Genomic DNA, 15,642 nt, shown 5'->3' on the forward strand with positions numbered 1-15,642 from the left:
CCCATCTGTCGGTAGGTAGCGTGGTACAGGGAACAATAACAGAAATACTTCATTGGTCAGTTTGGGCCAGTGTGCTGGGCTCTACAGTTGCAGCATGCCTTTTGCCATTTGTTTCCCATGAAAACCACATGGAAACATTTAGCTAGCCTGAAGCATATCAGTGCAGGCCCATAACATTCGCTACTTGTTTTCAAAATCAAACTTAATATTATTTTTATCTGCACCTGTAGTCTATCTTTACATGAAAGGTTCTTATCGTTAACAATGAATTCAATTGAACCATCACGTATGAATGTTTCTGAATAAACTATAAACCAGAATTAGATTTGAGGGCAGATTGTATTTTTGTACTTTGTTTAATCATAATCAAGTCATAATGACCAACTGTATGTAAAATACCACGTTTACATTATCTGGCACATTATCTGCACTCTATCGGACAAAAACTATTTTGTCCTACGTCTGACACTGGGCACATTTACATGGCCAGGACAGATCAGATGGAATAATCAGCTAACCCAGTGATTACATTTAATTTTTAGTGTGTGTTTACATGTACAAAACAAATGTGATCATCAAAAACACCTGACATGTCAGTGTTTTAGAGTAATATTTTTTTGCAAGATTTTTCCTGTAAAAACTTGCACAGGTGTGAATGATCAGAACTCACATGAGTAACCTTTTATTACAGAAATCAGATTATTCTTATTCGATTTTTGGTGCGTATGTAAACACAGCTACTGTTGCTCAGTAAAGTTGCAGAACTTACATATCATCAGCATCAAAGGTTGACAGAATGTATTTAGCACCCTCTGGTGGTCCCCTGAACATGTGCAACTGACAATTGTAGATAAGATGAATTTCAGAAACAGTTTAATTACAATAAAAAGCTATACAAGATAAAGGATAAAGGTTTAGTAGATATTTTATAAAGATATTAAAGGTACACTATGTAACCTTTGTGGTGGAGGATCCACTGCATTTTTGTCTGGAGTTACTGCTTTGTCTGGAATGTTTCAAATCCATGTTACAGGTTAGATCTATGGAGCAATAACTCTACTTGCAGTAAGATTGTATGTTTTTCAAGGTATTTATGATCAATGCCAAAAGCCTGTGATGAAATAAATACATCGATATATATATATATATATATATATATATATATATATATATATATATATATATATATATATATAATGTTTAGCATCATACTGTGGAACATTCCTGACAAAGCAGCAACATCTCCATGGAGATAGCAGCAGATGGCAGACCCACCACTGGAAAAGTTACATAGTGCACCTTTAAAACAACAAACAACAAGACGTTTTACCACACAAATGGAGGGAAACACATTGTAGTTAATCATGGTCGTGATCTTCATCTTTACAACTGCTGTAAGTTGATTATGTTCATTCATCCTCAGTGTTTGACCAGTCTCGATACAAGGTTGAAAATCTTCTTCATTGTACAAAAGATGTGTTAGTTTAGTAGGACTCCTCACTCGTCTCCTGCTGGAAGGTTCTCCTCGATCCTTTTAATGAACCTCATACGGATTTCTGTCACATTGTCCCCTCTCAGAGTGTCCTGGGCAAACCTGACATCTACAGCCATCTGGACCTAAGACACAAGACAACATTTTTAATATCAAGGTAGTAAAATATAAAACAAATCAAGCAATGCACCTGTTCTGTTATAGATTGTGATGTGTAAACATTATAGTTTAAAGTTAGGTTACATTATCTGATCAAACTAAGTAAATAGTGATGTATGATGTGGGTAGAGAGTGAAAATGGTGGTTGTTTTAATGGAGAAGCTACTGAAGCAGATATTCTAAGGAAGCAATATCTGGTGTTAAAAGAAAGATTTTTAAAAAGTATAGAAAGTAGCATATGCAATACACAATCAAATACTTTGGGGAAATATTTAGTTATCTGATTAACAACAGCCAACATTAGACAGGGGTGATAATAAGATTGGGTCAAAGATTGGTGGTGGCAAGGTCAAAGATTAAAAGGTGTTTGGAGGTTACCATCTCTAGAGCTCCTCGGAGGATGCCACAGAGCAGGTTGGAGTAGATGAGGGTGCTGTGGTTGTCCGGCAGCTCCACAAAGTCCACCAGAGGGTTGTTCTCGAGAATTAGAGAGAACTCATCTCCTGCTGGGCTCCAATTAGTCACACTTGGAGTTATCCCCAGGTACATTTTAAAAGCAACCTGACAAAATCAACCAGTTTAATTGAAGCAACATGACAACAGTGTTTTAAATAAATGTAGCTCTTCCTGCAAATAAATTTAAATAATTTTGATGCTTTTTGGTGCTGCTTTTTCAGCCAGAAGGAGAGTCCAATTCAGCTTCATTCTTCCTAGCTATGATTGCTACCAAAAATGTCATCGGCAATCTAGGCTTTAAATTAATCTACAATAAAACAGAAGCTTGGCTGACCTCTAATGTGACATATATTGAAAAGTTGCAAAATACTTACTAAAAAAACAAGCTCAACACCAATTAGAAACAAGTTCTTTACAAATGAAATACAGAAATGACGTTTTGTTCTGGGATTTTTTGATTAACTCTAATCATTTCCATTTACCTTAGCGATTACATCAGCCGTTTCTCGGAAATCCTGACACCTGCCAATACTGGAGCGGGCCAGAAAGTCCTCAATCAAGCGGACTCCAATGTTATAACCCCTGAAGAGAAGAGACAAAGGAAAGCAAGTCAGATCATTATCTCATCCTTTTACTTCTCAGAAAAGAAAAAGACAAAGCAAAACAATTCTTCTATAATACACCGATTGCAGTTGTATTCACACTCAAAATTGGGTTATTTTTTGGAGTTCTAAGACTATAAAAATGAAATGTAAACAGCAAAATCTGATCATGGTCTCTCCGATTACTCACATCAAATCATTTAAACAACCTTAAAGGTCTAGAAATCAGTGTATGTGAACATCATTATAATAAAATATAAATATTACGTGGTCAAATTAGAATTAAAATAACCAATCAATGCATGAAACAAAAGAAGCACATATACAGTACAGTGTAAAGGTTTTAGATAGAAAGTATACTTACATTTTATCTAACTGCTTGTTGACTTCCTCATCATTCTCATAGTCTTTACAAAGTTGTGTGACTAAGGCCCCATATGTCAAAGTGAACAACTCTGAGTTCTTAAACATAAAAATAATAATAATAATAATATCACAAAATGTTTAGATTCACAAGAACAATTGCTTGCTTATAAACATGTAGTCTATCAGTTATAATAAATAGGTAACTAATCTGAAATGTACAATATGTTTTACTGCAGATTTGGCTAGGTAAACAAGATAAATGTGTGTATCGATCAATTCGCTTACATACCATTTAAAAAAACCTAGTGACACTCATCCATAACTGAAATGTTGTTAGTAGTGTTAGCATGCTATAAGCTACATGGCTGTGTAAAGGCTCGTTTAAAGCGGCTTCCTACCATTTTCTTGCTGTCTGTCGCTCGGTTGGATTGCCTGGACATTGTGGACAGTGTTACAGGCTTACACCGTTAGAAAGGTGAGAAGTAATCCTTTATTTATTTGATTGTTACTGAATCTTCCGCAAATTCCCACCGCTAATGGGGTTAGAAGCGTCAAGCGAACACGGAAAGACAAAGTACTTCCGGTCAGAATCATTGGGAGGATTAATAAAAAAATATTTGATATGCTTTTCATTCCTGGATATTGTTTGTTTAAGACGTGCAATGCATGAGAAATGATTATGTAGCTGCCTTTTTCTTACACAAATAACTATTGAATATGTATAGCAGTCACAAGGTTTATTTTGAAAGGGCTGAGATGTGCTCTGGATGTGCTGCACGAGTACAAGTATTTTTATCAAAAGAACAATAAATTGCTTTCGCGAAACACTGTGATAAATTAGCAATGACATTTTGTGAAAATTATCTTTTCAGTCATATTGTAATCTACACATTATTTACAAATGTCATAATATTATCGCCTCTTTCTTGCGCAGATAAGAAACAATCTCCTCTTATACAGAATATCTGATTGACCTTCGCCCGCTTTCTAACTGACGCTTGTGCGACCTCTAGTGGTATGGCGACGTGTTACAGCACATATTAGTCAAATTAATCCCTGTTATCTACTTAAATAATTAGCTGTTCATCTGTAAACAGACACTTACAAATGAAATATATATTTTTGTTATTAAGACATTTGGTTTTAGTAGACAGGCTGTTTTAAAACGGCAACCAGTCATAATTTGGTGACTCATAGAGATGGAGGCATAATGAGTGGGTCTTGGAGGGGCCAGAGAGAGGCTGGAATCAGTACAACACACCGGAATACGCCGTTAAAAGTCGACATTTTAAACCACTTTTCACGATACACCTGCCTCAGAGAAGCTAAGCCCGCGTCGGTTGGGTTGGAGGCGCTCGTCCCATCTTGTTCTGAGGAACGCGCACCGCTTTGTGACGAGAGAAGACGAACAGAACGCACCGCTGCGGCTCTGCTTCATTTTGAGAAACTATACAGACTGTTTGTGATAGCTCGAGAAGAGGAGACGGAGACTCGTGATAATGACGGGCAAATCTGTGAAAGACATTGACCGATACCAATCTGTCCTCAACTCACTCCTGGCGCTGGACGAGAATAAATTCTGCGCGGACTGCGAATCCAAAGGTAAAGGTGCTCATTTATATAATGCTGTGGTGTTGCTGTGGTGTGGATGGACTAGGTCCCTGCTCGGTGTGTCCATCACACGGACCGTCCTTTTCTCAGTCCAGCTGTAGCCCACGCACAAAATGAACATGTAGACTGATGTCTGTCAAATAATAATGAGCCCGGGGCTCGTGTCTACACCTGCCACGCTCCAACAGCACGAGTTCATTCATTGGCAAAATGAATAAACTCTCCATGTGTAAGTGTAATGACAGTGACTGAGAAACAATACGCCTACAGACAGTGCCCCTGTCCCACTGTAAAAGCCTCACTGGCACCTGTTTAGACTGTTGGACAAAATGTACTTATAGGCCAATACATTTAGATCAGATCCAGGTTGGTGGCCTATGATGGCAAAGGTCAGCATCCCTATTGGCATTTAGAACTAGAATACAGATGTTGGTCTTTCCAGGACATTATAGGGCTTATCTTTAACTATTACACCTGGTTTGAGGGCTATGGCATGGATCTGTTACAATAATCTAGACTCTGGCCACAGAACACTACAGACACCGGATGTAGACTTGTGTCTGCAGCCTTATACCGTATCATGAACTCTTGGGAGAACCTGTTCTGCCTTAGGCCACTACTGAGTGTAAACACGACTGTTTAGAGACAAACAGCACAGCCAGCGGGTGATTTGAACATGTCAAGTGACAATATTTGCTCATTCACTGCCCAAAGTATCAACACAACATCTCTTAAAGTAAACTACATTATGAGACTTTTAGCTGGGTATGTTTAGTCGCCCATTGTTTTGTGTCCGGATGTGTATCCTTTCTGCTATAACAGTCAGTTTGAATAGGAGCCCAGAACAATGTGTGATGAAAATAGAGATATTTGCACTTTTAAGCGTATTGACTATCGGCCGTAAATCTCCAGCATAAGCCAATACTTTATTTTGACCAACCAGCTGCCTAAAGAATACACATAAAGGTTTATTGAACACTTTACTACGAAGAGAACACTGCTCAAAATGTGACTACACTGCTCTCTGATACAGTTTGTAGTAAAAACAGGGTTGTGGGTGAATTTGTACTCAATTCAAAGAATATAATTTGGGGAAAATAATCAAAATCGTCCCTACATATCGGCATAAAAATATCGGCAGACCTTATTGGCCATCGGTTTCTCTGGATTCTAAATAATCAGTACTGGCATTCACCATTAAAAAAAACAAAAAAAAAAACATATCAGTCAATCTATAGATGAAAGTTGTATGAACTTAATAAACCTGAGCATGAGATAGAAACCTGAAATACTTCAATGTAATACTGGGCTCTTTGCTAAAATGATGCTAACATATTTAATAAACTAGCTATATATAGACTCCTCTACCTAAGGCAAATAGAACACCTCCCACATTAAAGGTCTACAGGAGAAGCACTTAAGGCTTTGAAAACAGGACGCCACGTCTGATGGATTTGCTCTTTTTGACCCTGCTACAGTGAAATTTGATCTCAGACTGTGATCTTCCTGTTTTCATACTTCTCATTTAGTCCCTATGGTTCAGCAGATGGATGTTGAGTGCTGCAGCCAGGTCTAATCACTGCAGATGGGATTAAGTGGCTAAGAGAAGAAAATAGCCACAATGCACATGTATGCTCCACAGTACACGGGGCATTGCTCACCACTTCTGCTGCGAGCCCAAGCCACAGTCCTTCATGTTTATGTCAGGTATAAACAGGTATCACACAGTGACTACTTAGGCTACAAGTAGTCAAAGGGGAATAGTCCTAGAATGCAGGTTCTCTATGTATTTTTACATTGCAAGACGGCATTTGAACTGACAGACTCAACACTTATTTAATGTTGCCATTATATTGTTCAAAGGACCTATTGGAGTATCCCATATGGATTGGGACGGGTTTGATTCATCTTTTATGACTTGCCATACAATGGACAGTATAACATACAAGCCTAACACTGCATCTATATATCATAAATATTTACAAATACACAAAGATTGTTGCATTGTAGCATATGCTCTTTATTGACCTTTGTGAAGTGGGAAGTGTAGCAGGTGTATCCATATTTACTTTTAGCATCCTCTGGCTATGCATGTGTACACACTGCAATAATAGCATCCCCTCCTGAATTTCCTATCGTTGTAATTGTGTTTATGTGCTGTGGTTGCCATGGACACATCACCTGGTTACACCAAAACCTCAGTCAGTCTGGCGTCCTGTCGAGGGCTGTCAGAGGAGCAGCGGGTCCCTATAGGCTCAGCTGGATACTGATGAGATACACAACATTTCACTGGAAAACAATTCACATTGTGTCATAACAAGGCGTTATTGAATTATTGTTTCGGGCAGAGAGGAAGCTTCTCTTTGGCACGGCTACTTTATGAGGCAATAAAGACTGTCCAAATCCACCTCACCCAGTTCATACATTTGTGTTTTTGTTTGGACTCTCTCACCCATAATGATGAAGATACCATCATCAAGACGAAGCTGCACCTCTCAGCCTGCCCCAGGGCAGCTGTGACCAGAGCAGGATCTCTCCATCACAGTCTGTAATGGACTATATGTGACAGAGGAGAGAAAGAGCAATGTGGTGTCCAGTGTCACACAATCTGAGCCTCCAAAATGCTTCATTTTATTCACACAAAGCTGCAGGCTGAGCGTGCAGAGTCTTCTATGTGAGTGTTTGGTGCACAGCTTTACAAATGTGTAATTATGCCATTAACACCAAATGTGTTATGTGGATATAAGATATGTTAAATTTTGTGTTGGCAACAACACAGTTACAAAGTAAAAAAAAAAAAAAAAGATGACAGTTTTTCCTGATCCTTGCATCTCTCCATAAATGAATAATGTATCCACCACAGACGTGCGCTGATGCCGTGTACTGTATTATTTTTCCATATTGCATGTTCTGCTGTATCCTGCACTCTCGTACAGCGTGAGTCACAGCCTGGAGGAGCACAGAGCCACTTCACTGGTGCCAAACATATTGTTGTGGTCACATTCTAAATAATGAGGAAGGTCCATCTGCTCATTGAGCCACTGTGGACCAAGATGGCTGAATATGAACATGCCATTTTACTTGAGGGTAAGCTCTTGCATATGGCATGAGCTTTGAGATTAACACAGGCCAAAGTATTTATCCCTGTGAGAAATGGGTTAATGAACGCCAGGCACCTGCTCGTGTTCAATCAGTCTGCATAACAATTGTTAAAGTGGCAAAAGTAAAAATCACTGTAGTTCTGTACCATTATATGTCATGGTGAACAGTATGGTTAGATAACAGTGCATTGTGTTTACATTATTCAGGTCATATTCACCCAGTTACACAAGACTGTATGTGGAGTTACACAGAGTCGCCTTTGCGTTCTTATTACTGGGCTTCATCACAATATTGTATAGGCCAATATTATGTAACACAGATGGGGGCAGCTAAAATTAATAGTTTTACAATGCAATTACAATGTTTTTTGTTGCGATACAGTGAGTTCTTGGGTCCCCTCACTAACAGGAATGATCAGGTTCAACATTTGTAAATTTACCTTTCAAATATTTCCTGGAAAAGCACAGTGTCATCAGTTTAGTTGCAAAATTTGGTTATTCTTCAGGTGACCTCAAATGCTCAGTGACCCAACCAACCAGCTTCCGCTCTGTTCAAACTTTGGATTTTATTTTCCAGCAAAAACAGGAAGGAAAAAAAAAAGTTACACAAGCATTTTAATTATTTATGTATGAGAGGGGCTAGTACTTAGTGACTAAAGTAATAATTAACGTCAAATCGTGTAGAGATCTGTTATTTTCAAGGTGTAACTAAAAAGTACATTTGACGTAACGCAAAATATATCAGCTAATAGTTGAAATCTTGATTAAATGCTTGGAATGTTGGCCCAAAGTTGATGTGAAAGAGGAAGAGAGGAAATTTCACAAGAGGGTAACTTCATGGTGACAACAAAGAGTGTGTAGGCGCAGGATTGTTACAAGACTATACCTACAATTTATGAGACTGTAAGACCTCACTAAACGTCTAGAACACACTGCATACTACTTTATTCTGTATCCTCTATGTAAGAAATGATTAATAGCTTTCGATAATGTTGTGCCGTCCGTCCCTCTAGGGGGCAGCAGGACATTTGCATGGACAAGGTCAAAACAAGGTCTGCTGTCTCTGTGCAAGATAAGCCAAGCGGTGGAGTCTGGTGGTTCTCCAACGAACGTGGGCAAAACATGGAACAGAAGGATGGGGGGTTGGCTTCGGGGCGTCATAAACGGTGCAGCATTGGGTTGATGTCTTCTATTGTTTTCCTACAAACTTGCAGAAAAGTTGAAACATTGTTTTTGTTTCAAAGTTTGGAGGGTGATTTACTCTCAGTGAATCGACTATTTCTTAATGTAGTTTCTTTGTATTGTCTTCTAATGGGAAAAAAAACCCCAAAACACTAGTATTTATAACTTTAAGTGGGGCTAAACAAATAAACTAAACAGGTAAACCACATTTCAACTAATAGAGCTATTAAACTGGGCTGTAACTGGAGGACTAAAGGGTGTAAGTGAGGAGGGAGGAGGGGTGCTGAGTCTAGAAGTATAAGGAACAGTGTGATTGGTCCTAAAATGTGTCCACACTTCAAACTCCGCCCCTCCAGCCAGATGTTAATAATCAGAAACACCTGGCAGTAATCGAGGCAGTGTTGTGTGATGTCACATAGTACTTGGAATTACACTGGAGGCAGCACACACGTTTTTGACTGTTAAAACACCATATACGCAGTTTAGTAGCAAAAAAAAAAATAAATACAGTTTTAATATCCACATGCTCTAGGAGATGGACACATTTTAAATATTTACAACCCACATTCACACATTACACAGCAACTCCACTCCAGTTATTTTATTTATTTATTTATTTATTATTTATTATTTATTATTTATTATTTTTATTTTTATTTTTATTTGTTTATTCATTCATTTATTTTTTATTTTATTTTTTTTCTTTAGGACCACGATGGGCGTCTTGGAACCTCGGCGTGTTTGTGTGTATCAGATGTGCCGGGATCCATCGAAACCTGGGAGTTCACATCTCCAAAGTCAAATCTGTCAATCTGGACCAGTGGACCGAAGAACAGGTCCAGGTGAGTCCCCCGAGCACTACACTTAAACCACTTTCATAACCGTATATCATTTTTTTTTAGTATCACACCAGCTGGTTGAGCTACTAACTCAGTGAAGTGCATTGTTCCAGTGTGTTCAGGAGATGGGAAATGCCAAGGCCAAACGTCTCTATGAGGCTTTCCTTCCCGAGTGCTTCCAGCGCCCAGAGACCGACCAGTCAGCTGAGATCTTTATACGAGACAAGTACGAGAAGAAGAAGTACATGGATAAAGTCATTGATATACAGATGCTCAGGGTAAGGCCACAACAAATGAAATGAAGATGTTTTGACTTTGATTATGGTAATTACTGGTACAAGCCACATGAAACAAAAGTTCAGTGTCTCCTCCATCAGCACATTTAGGTCCTTTTTACATAAGAGTTCCTTTTAAATTATTAAGTGAGGTACAATAGCTGTAAGTTGAAAGCACTTTAAGATGAATGTCAAGTTAGTCGACCTAAACAACAAAAACTATGAGGTTCAGCATATATGGATTTCATGTTTATGTTATGTGGGCCAAAGCTCTCCATCTGAAACATCAAATGCAGGTCTGTCATTGTAAATATTATATTGTTTTATTTTCAATATATTTTAGATGGAGCGATATGTTTTTGGGGTCAGTATTTATTATAGGGGCTTTTTCTTTGCACAGCTGGAAAACTGTTGTTCATTTTGTGTCTGTATGATAAGATCTGAGCTGTAGAAGGTTGAATTAATAACTTTTATGACTTCCAGACCAAGGTTTAGTTTGTTTTCATACCTGAGACCAGCGTTCTTCCTCAGAGTGGTCACGTGATGTTGCTGTGATGTGTCAGGTCAGCTGATTTAAACAGGTTTTGGCGCTGTCTTCGTACCGGTGGAGGCAGGACGACAGCGCCATCTGCAGTCTGACTTTTTCAGGGCAGTATCTCAGGTGTGTGAGAGTAAAAAGTCCCCTCATCCCGGTTTATAGTGAGCAGTCGAAACAGTCAGGTATGAAAACAAAATAAACCTTGGACTGGAAAAAGAATCTATTAAAATAGTTTCATTATTATCATTTATTGTCTATATTTACTTCAGCAATGCATCAAACTTCAAAATTTGTTATTGTGACAGGCCTAATTCTAGTGCTGCCCCCGGAACCATATGTAAAAGGTGGAAAGTACGTTACTATTTCTCACATCAGATCGTTGCTTCTGGGCGATACTGTCTGTTGTTGCGCTGTCTCCTGTGTATAGAATACAATAGATCTGGATCTTTTGTTGATTGTGCCACTACAATTATAATAATTATACTTTACAGAAAGAAAAAAGCTGTGACAATATACCAAAGGAGCCAGTGGTGTTTGAGAAGATGAAATTGGTAAGTCCATAATAACACATTCAAAGCAATTATTATCAACTAACTATCTCAATTATTTATATGAAAGAAAAAAGATACCAGCCCAAAAACGGATTCTGAGGCGGTCACAGATCTGCTCGGATTAGGTACATTTTTAACATGCCATACTATTCTATATTTTTTATAGTAATGTGTAGATAGAGAGGACGTATTATTATGTGTAATGTGTGTTTCAGACACTCCAAGTCCCTCTCTATCAAATGGTCAAATGCCTATTTCAGACAGTTTTGAGAGCCCAGCCTTAAACCACACAGGGTTAGATCTTTTCAACTCTTTGCCATTGTCCTCTTCCACTAAAACCACAGTAAGGACAGCTATTTTTGTTCTTTCAAAAAAAAAATTCTATTTTCAGATCACTTGCAACATATCGGTAACTCTTTATACCTCTTCCCTCTTCAGCCCGTCACCAGCTCTCTGCCACACAGCCGAGTGACTGCATCAGTGCCTGAAAACCTCAGTCTGTTTTTAGATCCAGCTCCAAAGAAAGAGGAGGTCAAGAAGCTCTCCAAGGACTCCATTCTCTCCCTGTACGCATCAACTCCCTCAGTGCACGCCAACAGCATGGCCGCTCATGGTGAGGAGTGACACTGCCAGCAGTGTTTGTTTGTTGGGCTGAAGCAGGAAAGATAAATCATTCATGTCGGATTATAAAACAATATAATATAACATTTTCAGCAAATGTGTAAGAAAGAGGCCGAGAAAGATGTCCTTAACATGGACAAACCTATGACATTCATGTTTCCTTCCTCTGAGTCTTGTTTACTTTAACTGAATATTGTCAGTTTTATCATAATGCATGAATTTCTTTTGGCAAAGACACAGTCTGAAGACATCCTTTGTAAACTCTTGTTGTCTCTTCTTGTCATGCCTCTGTGTGTCTCTGAAGGTTTGTACATGAACCAGATGGGATATGCAGCCCAGACTTTTGGCTCGTACCATTCCTTGGTCCAGCATGCGCCCATGCCAGGGGGGATGATGCCATCACAAATGCCTCTGATGGGACAACAGCAGAGCAGTATGGTGGCAGCTCAGCAGAACATGGGGCTGGGAGTTCAGAACAGCCTAATAGGGCAACAGCAGCATGGCCTTGTGGGTGCTCAGGGTGTCCTGCCTCAGTCAAACTCAGCTCCTCCTGGGTACATGAGCGGGATGGCCCCCGGCATGGTGTCACAGCAGCACTGCGGCATGATGGGAGCTCAGCCGCAGAGCGGGGTATTAGGGCAGCAGCAAATGTACGGACAACAGGCTCAGCAGCTGCAGTGGAACATCGCACAGGTGAAATGGACACTTTCAGCTGGAGGGGTTTTAGAACAACATGATGCCATTGACCTTATTACTAGGCCTGTCATAAGAATGACTATATCGACTTATTATTCAATATATGAAACCTGGAAGAATATTTTTGGGGGCTCAATATTCATTATGAGTACATTTTCTTTGCGCTACTGGGAAATCTTTGGTTATTTTTGGGGTTATATGAAAAGATTTAAGCAGTAAAAGCTTGAATAAATCACTTTTGTGACTCATTAAAGACACAAACTAAGTACTAAAGCATTTCAATCTGCTGTTTATTTATTGCATGTTTTTTTTTTTTTTTACAATAAAGTCTAGTTTTTGGTAGTTTCTATTTTCATCAATAAACAATTTGTCATCGTGACAGGTCTACTTATTACTTTTGTAAAAGCATAAATGCATAGTAGCAAAGCTTGTTACTGATCATTTAATAACTTTATGCATACATTTATTGGATGTATTTTATATTGAGACAGACTTTTGTACAGATAATACACAGGAAGTTGTACAAATGGATATTAGGAGGAACCAGTCGTCAAAATCTATTGTCAGGGCTACATGTCTAGTGTTTAATTGACTTATAAAGATGTTATTTTTGTATTTCAGATCACCCAGCACATGGCGGGCCTGAACGCATACCACTCTAACAATATGATGAGCTACAACAATCAGCACATGGGAGGATCTGCGGCTCCGAGCTCGTCACACATGACCGCACATGTATGGAAATGATCTGCTCCCAGACCACACAAACCAGGGAGTGACATCACAGCAGGTGGATAAATTAACTGTGTGAATCTAAGGACGAGACTCACCATTGGACATCACCAGAGGAGCAGTACCAGAGGTGGGGTGACCTCTCCTACCTCCTCCAATCAACCTTTTCCGCCTCGTGGTTCTGCGTTTCTGGTCTGTCGATATTGTCTGCTATGTTCTGCGAGAGTCAGTGCTTGCCTTTGATTGTTTTGGGTTTTTTGTTGTTTTTTCAAATGAACAAAACAAGCTGTATTTTTGCACATTGATCAAGGAATATTTGCTTTGTTGTGATTCAACTTCTGGATGCATACGAATGAACTTGAGTGGAGAGTTGATGCAGCCTAGCCTAGCTTAACCCTGCGTGTGCCTGAAGTGCAAGGTTGTTTTTTCTTTACAACATGATGCAATATATAATTTGTTGAATGTTTTTACTGCATGTTGTTCAGTCTAAGTTTTTAGCCTTGTGCTTTGCATGAATCCGTCTATGCAGCATTACACTGTTATTTTTGCTGTAGCAAGTGTGTTTCATAAGCAATACTTTTTAGTTTAATTCCTTTTTGATTTAGTCTTTATGTGTGTAAAGCACTTATACAATAGACAATGCTTAGCTAGGTAAGGCTAAATCCACGAATCATCATGTAATTTATTATAGTAATTAATGAATGATAAATATTCTAAAAGTACCGTGTTATTATTACTGCTTTTATTTATCTAGGTTTACCTGTAGATCCACATGTTGCATTCTATAAAGGATCTAAAAGGGCTTGCTAAAGTTATACCTTCACTCATTATCCAGCAGTGAATTTGGCATGACCAAAGAGGACTATGTGTCCTGGTTTTGCAGTACTCACAAATATTTCTAATTTTTAAGAGATTAGTATTAGTACATTTTGCATTGCAGCTCTTTACCTCTGACCATAACCGCTCACACAGTTCAGTCACTGTGCTGCTTCCATAAAGGGCCGGGCGCGTTGTTGAAATGTAAAATCTACCTGTGTAAAATGGAGACCTCTTGCTCTGTTGAATGTGTGTATAGATCAAACAGGGCAGATGCATAAATGAGGTCTTTCTGTGAATTGCATGAATGTAAATACCAGTCTGACTGTGTCTCTGCAATCTGGTTTTCTGACTATCTTCTGAATGTCTTTTCCTGTCGAGACCAACACTGACCATATCTTGAATGTGTACGGCGTAAACTTGTGATGCTGTCGTTGTTTTTTGAGGTTTCTGTATGTCCTTTCACTTTGTATTGATTGAGTTTTTTATCAATAGCGTTTCCTGGTTAATATTATTTCATATTTTAATTAAAAAACAAAGTATTTATTTATTGCTGCAGATTAATTGAGCCCAAAGACACTTTCTTATGCGCTTGGGTCAAGTCCAAAAATCTAGATATTTGGGCAATAATGCTTCAATTACAAGTGTATGCTATACTTTAAGACATGTAGTACATCACACAACGAATGTATGTTTCTTTGTACTTTATGACAGAAACTAGCGTCACTGGATATTTTAGCTTAAATTGTTTCAAAAAAGTTCATTTTCAATTCTCTCACTTTCACTTGAGTACATTAGTGGCATAACTGTATTAGTGAAAAATATTAAAAATTACAATATTGATTTGCTTTTTGGACTGTTTTATAAAGACACTGTGATATATACACAATACAACACAGGACACAGTGTGACGACAACAGAAACACACTTCAAATAATTTAAAAAAAGGGCAGGTTGGGGGAAAAGAGGAGGGGCACAGTGTTTTCCGTGACTTAGGTTGTGTTTTCTTCTCTTTTTATGATACTACTACTACTACTACTACTACTACTACTACTACTACTACTACTACTAATAATAATAATAATAATAATAATAATAATAATAATAATAATAATAATAATAATAATAATAATAATAATAATAATAATAATAATAATATCACTATTATTATTATTATGCTACTGGTACAATCCCCTTTGCTAGGTAACTTTTAACAATAGATTTTAGGCAAGGCAAGTTTATTTGTACAGCACAAGTGGTACACAAAGTAATTCAAAGTGTTTTACAGAATAAGAAAGACATTAAAAGACACAATAAACCAAAACATGACCTTTCAGTCATATGCACAGCTAAACAGAACCGTTAGGAGCCTGAATTTAAACATTGTCAAAGTAGAGGCCTGTCTCACATCTTCAGGAAGACTGTTCCAGATTCCCCATATTTAGTCCTGGTTCAGTCCTGGTTCAGTCCTGGTTCAGTCCTGGTTCAGTCCTGGTTTAGTCCTGGTTTAGTCCTCAGAGTGTAGATGGTTCATGTGGCTCTAACTTGTGGGGGATGTTCTTTGGTGCTGGTCCATGGAGAGACTTGTTCACACAGAGCTGCTTT

General features: G+C 38.4%; 2 protein-coding genes across 2 annotated transcripts; one reads left to right on the forward strand and one right to left on the reverse strand.

The window, feature by feature from the left end:
- Positions 1 to 1,279: 1,279 nt before the first annotated feature.
- trappc3 (trafficking protein particle complex subunit 3) lies at positions 1,280 to 3,655 on the reverse strand. Its single transcript, XM_033975545.2, has 5 exons — positions 3,474 to 3,655; positions 3,074 to 3,171; positions 2,590 to 2,689; positions 2,030 to 2,212; positions 1,280 to 1,617 (listed from the first exon to the last, which is right to left on the reverse strand). Exons 1-5 carry the CDS (start codon positions 3,513 to 3,515, stop codon positions 1,498 to 1,500), a joined length of 543 nt encoding a protein of 180 aa, XP_033831436.1. The 5' UTR covers positions 3,516 to 3,655; the 3' UTR covers positions 1,280 to 1,497.
- Positions 3,656 to 4,255: 600 nt separating this feature from the next.
- Positions 4,256 to 14,884, forward strand: smap2 (small ArfGAP2). The gene is made up of 9 exons (XM_033975523.2): positions 4,256 to 4,677; positions 9,678 to 9,811; positions 9,922 to 10,086; positions 11,113 to 11,172; positions 11,240 to 11,297; positions 11,388 to 11,515; positions 11,611 to 11,785; positions 12,098 to 12,486; positions 13,111 to 14,884. The coding sequence occupies exons 1-9, from the start codon at positions 4,575 to 4,577 to the stop codon at positions 13,234 to 13,236; spliced, it is 1,338 nt and encodes a 445-aa protein (XP_033831414.1). The 5' UTR covers positions 4,256 to 4,574; the 3' UTR covers positions 13,237 to 14,884.
- Positions 14,885 to 15,642: the final 758 nt, after the last annotated feature.

Source organism: Periophthalmus magnuspinnatus, chromosome 11 (assembly GCF_009829125.3).
Source record: "Periophthalmus magnuspinnatus isolate fPerMag1 chromosome 11, fPerMag1.2.pri, whole genome shotgun sequence".
Taxonomy (NCBI): domain Eukaryota; kingdom Metazoa; phylum Chordata; class Actinopteri; order Gobiiformes; family Gobiidae; genus Periophthalmus; species Periophthalmus magnuspinnatus.

What these genes read in the sequence shown, in the direction of transcription:
- trappc3 (XM_033975545.2), bottom strand. Translation starts at nt 3,515, where the DNA reads ATGTCCAGGCAATCCAACCGAGCGACAGACAGCAAGAAAATG. An exon ending in AACAAGCAGTTAGATAAAAT is followed by an intron (nt 2,690 to 3,073) that starts GTAAGTATACTT and finishes TCTTCTCTTCAG; the next exon opens with GGGTTATAACATTGGAGTCC. An exon ending in CGGCTGATGTAATCGCTAAG is followed by an intron (nt 2,213 to 2,589) that starts GTAAATGGAAAT and finishes TGATTTTGTCAG; the next exon opens with GTTGCTTTTAAAATGTACCT.
- smap2 (XM_033975523.2), top strand. Translation starts at nt 4,575, where the DNA reads ATGACGGGCAAATCTGTGAAAGACATTGACCGATACCAATCTGTCCTC. An exon ending in CACAGATCTGCTCGGATTAG is followed by an intron (nt 11,298 to 11,387) that starts GTACATTTTTAA and finishes TGTGTGTTTCAG; the next exon opens with ACACTCCAAGTCCCTCTCTA. An exon ending in CCTCTTCCACTAAAACCACA is followed by an intron (nt 11,516 to 11,610) that starts GTAAGGACAGCT and finishes TTCCCTCTTCAG; the next exon opens with CCCGTCACCAGCTCTCTGCC.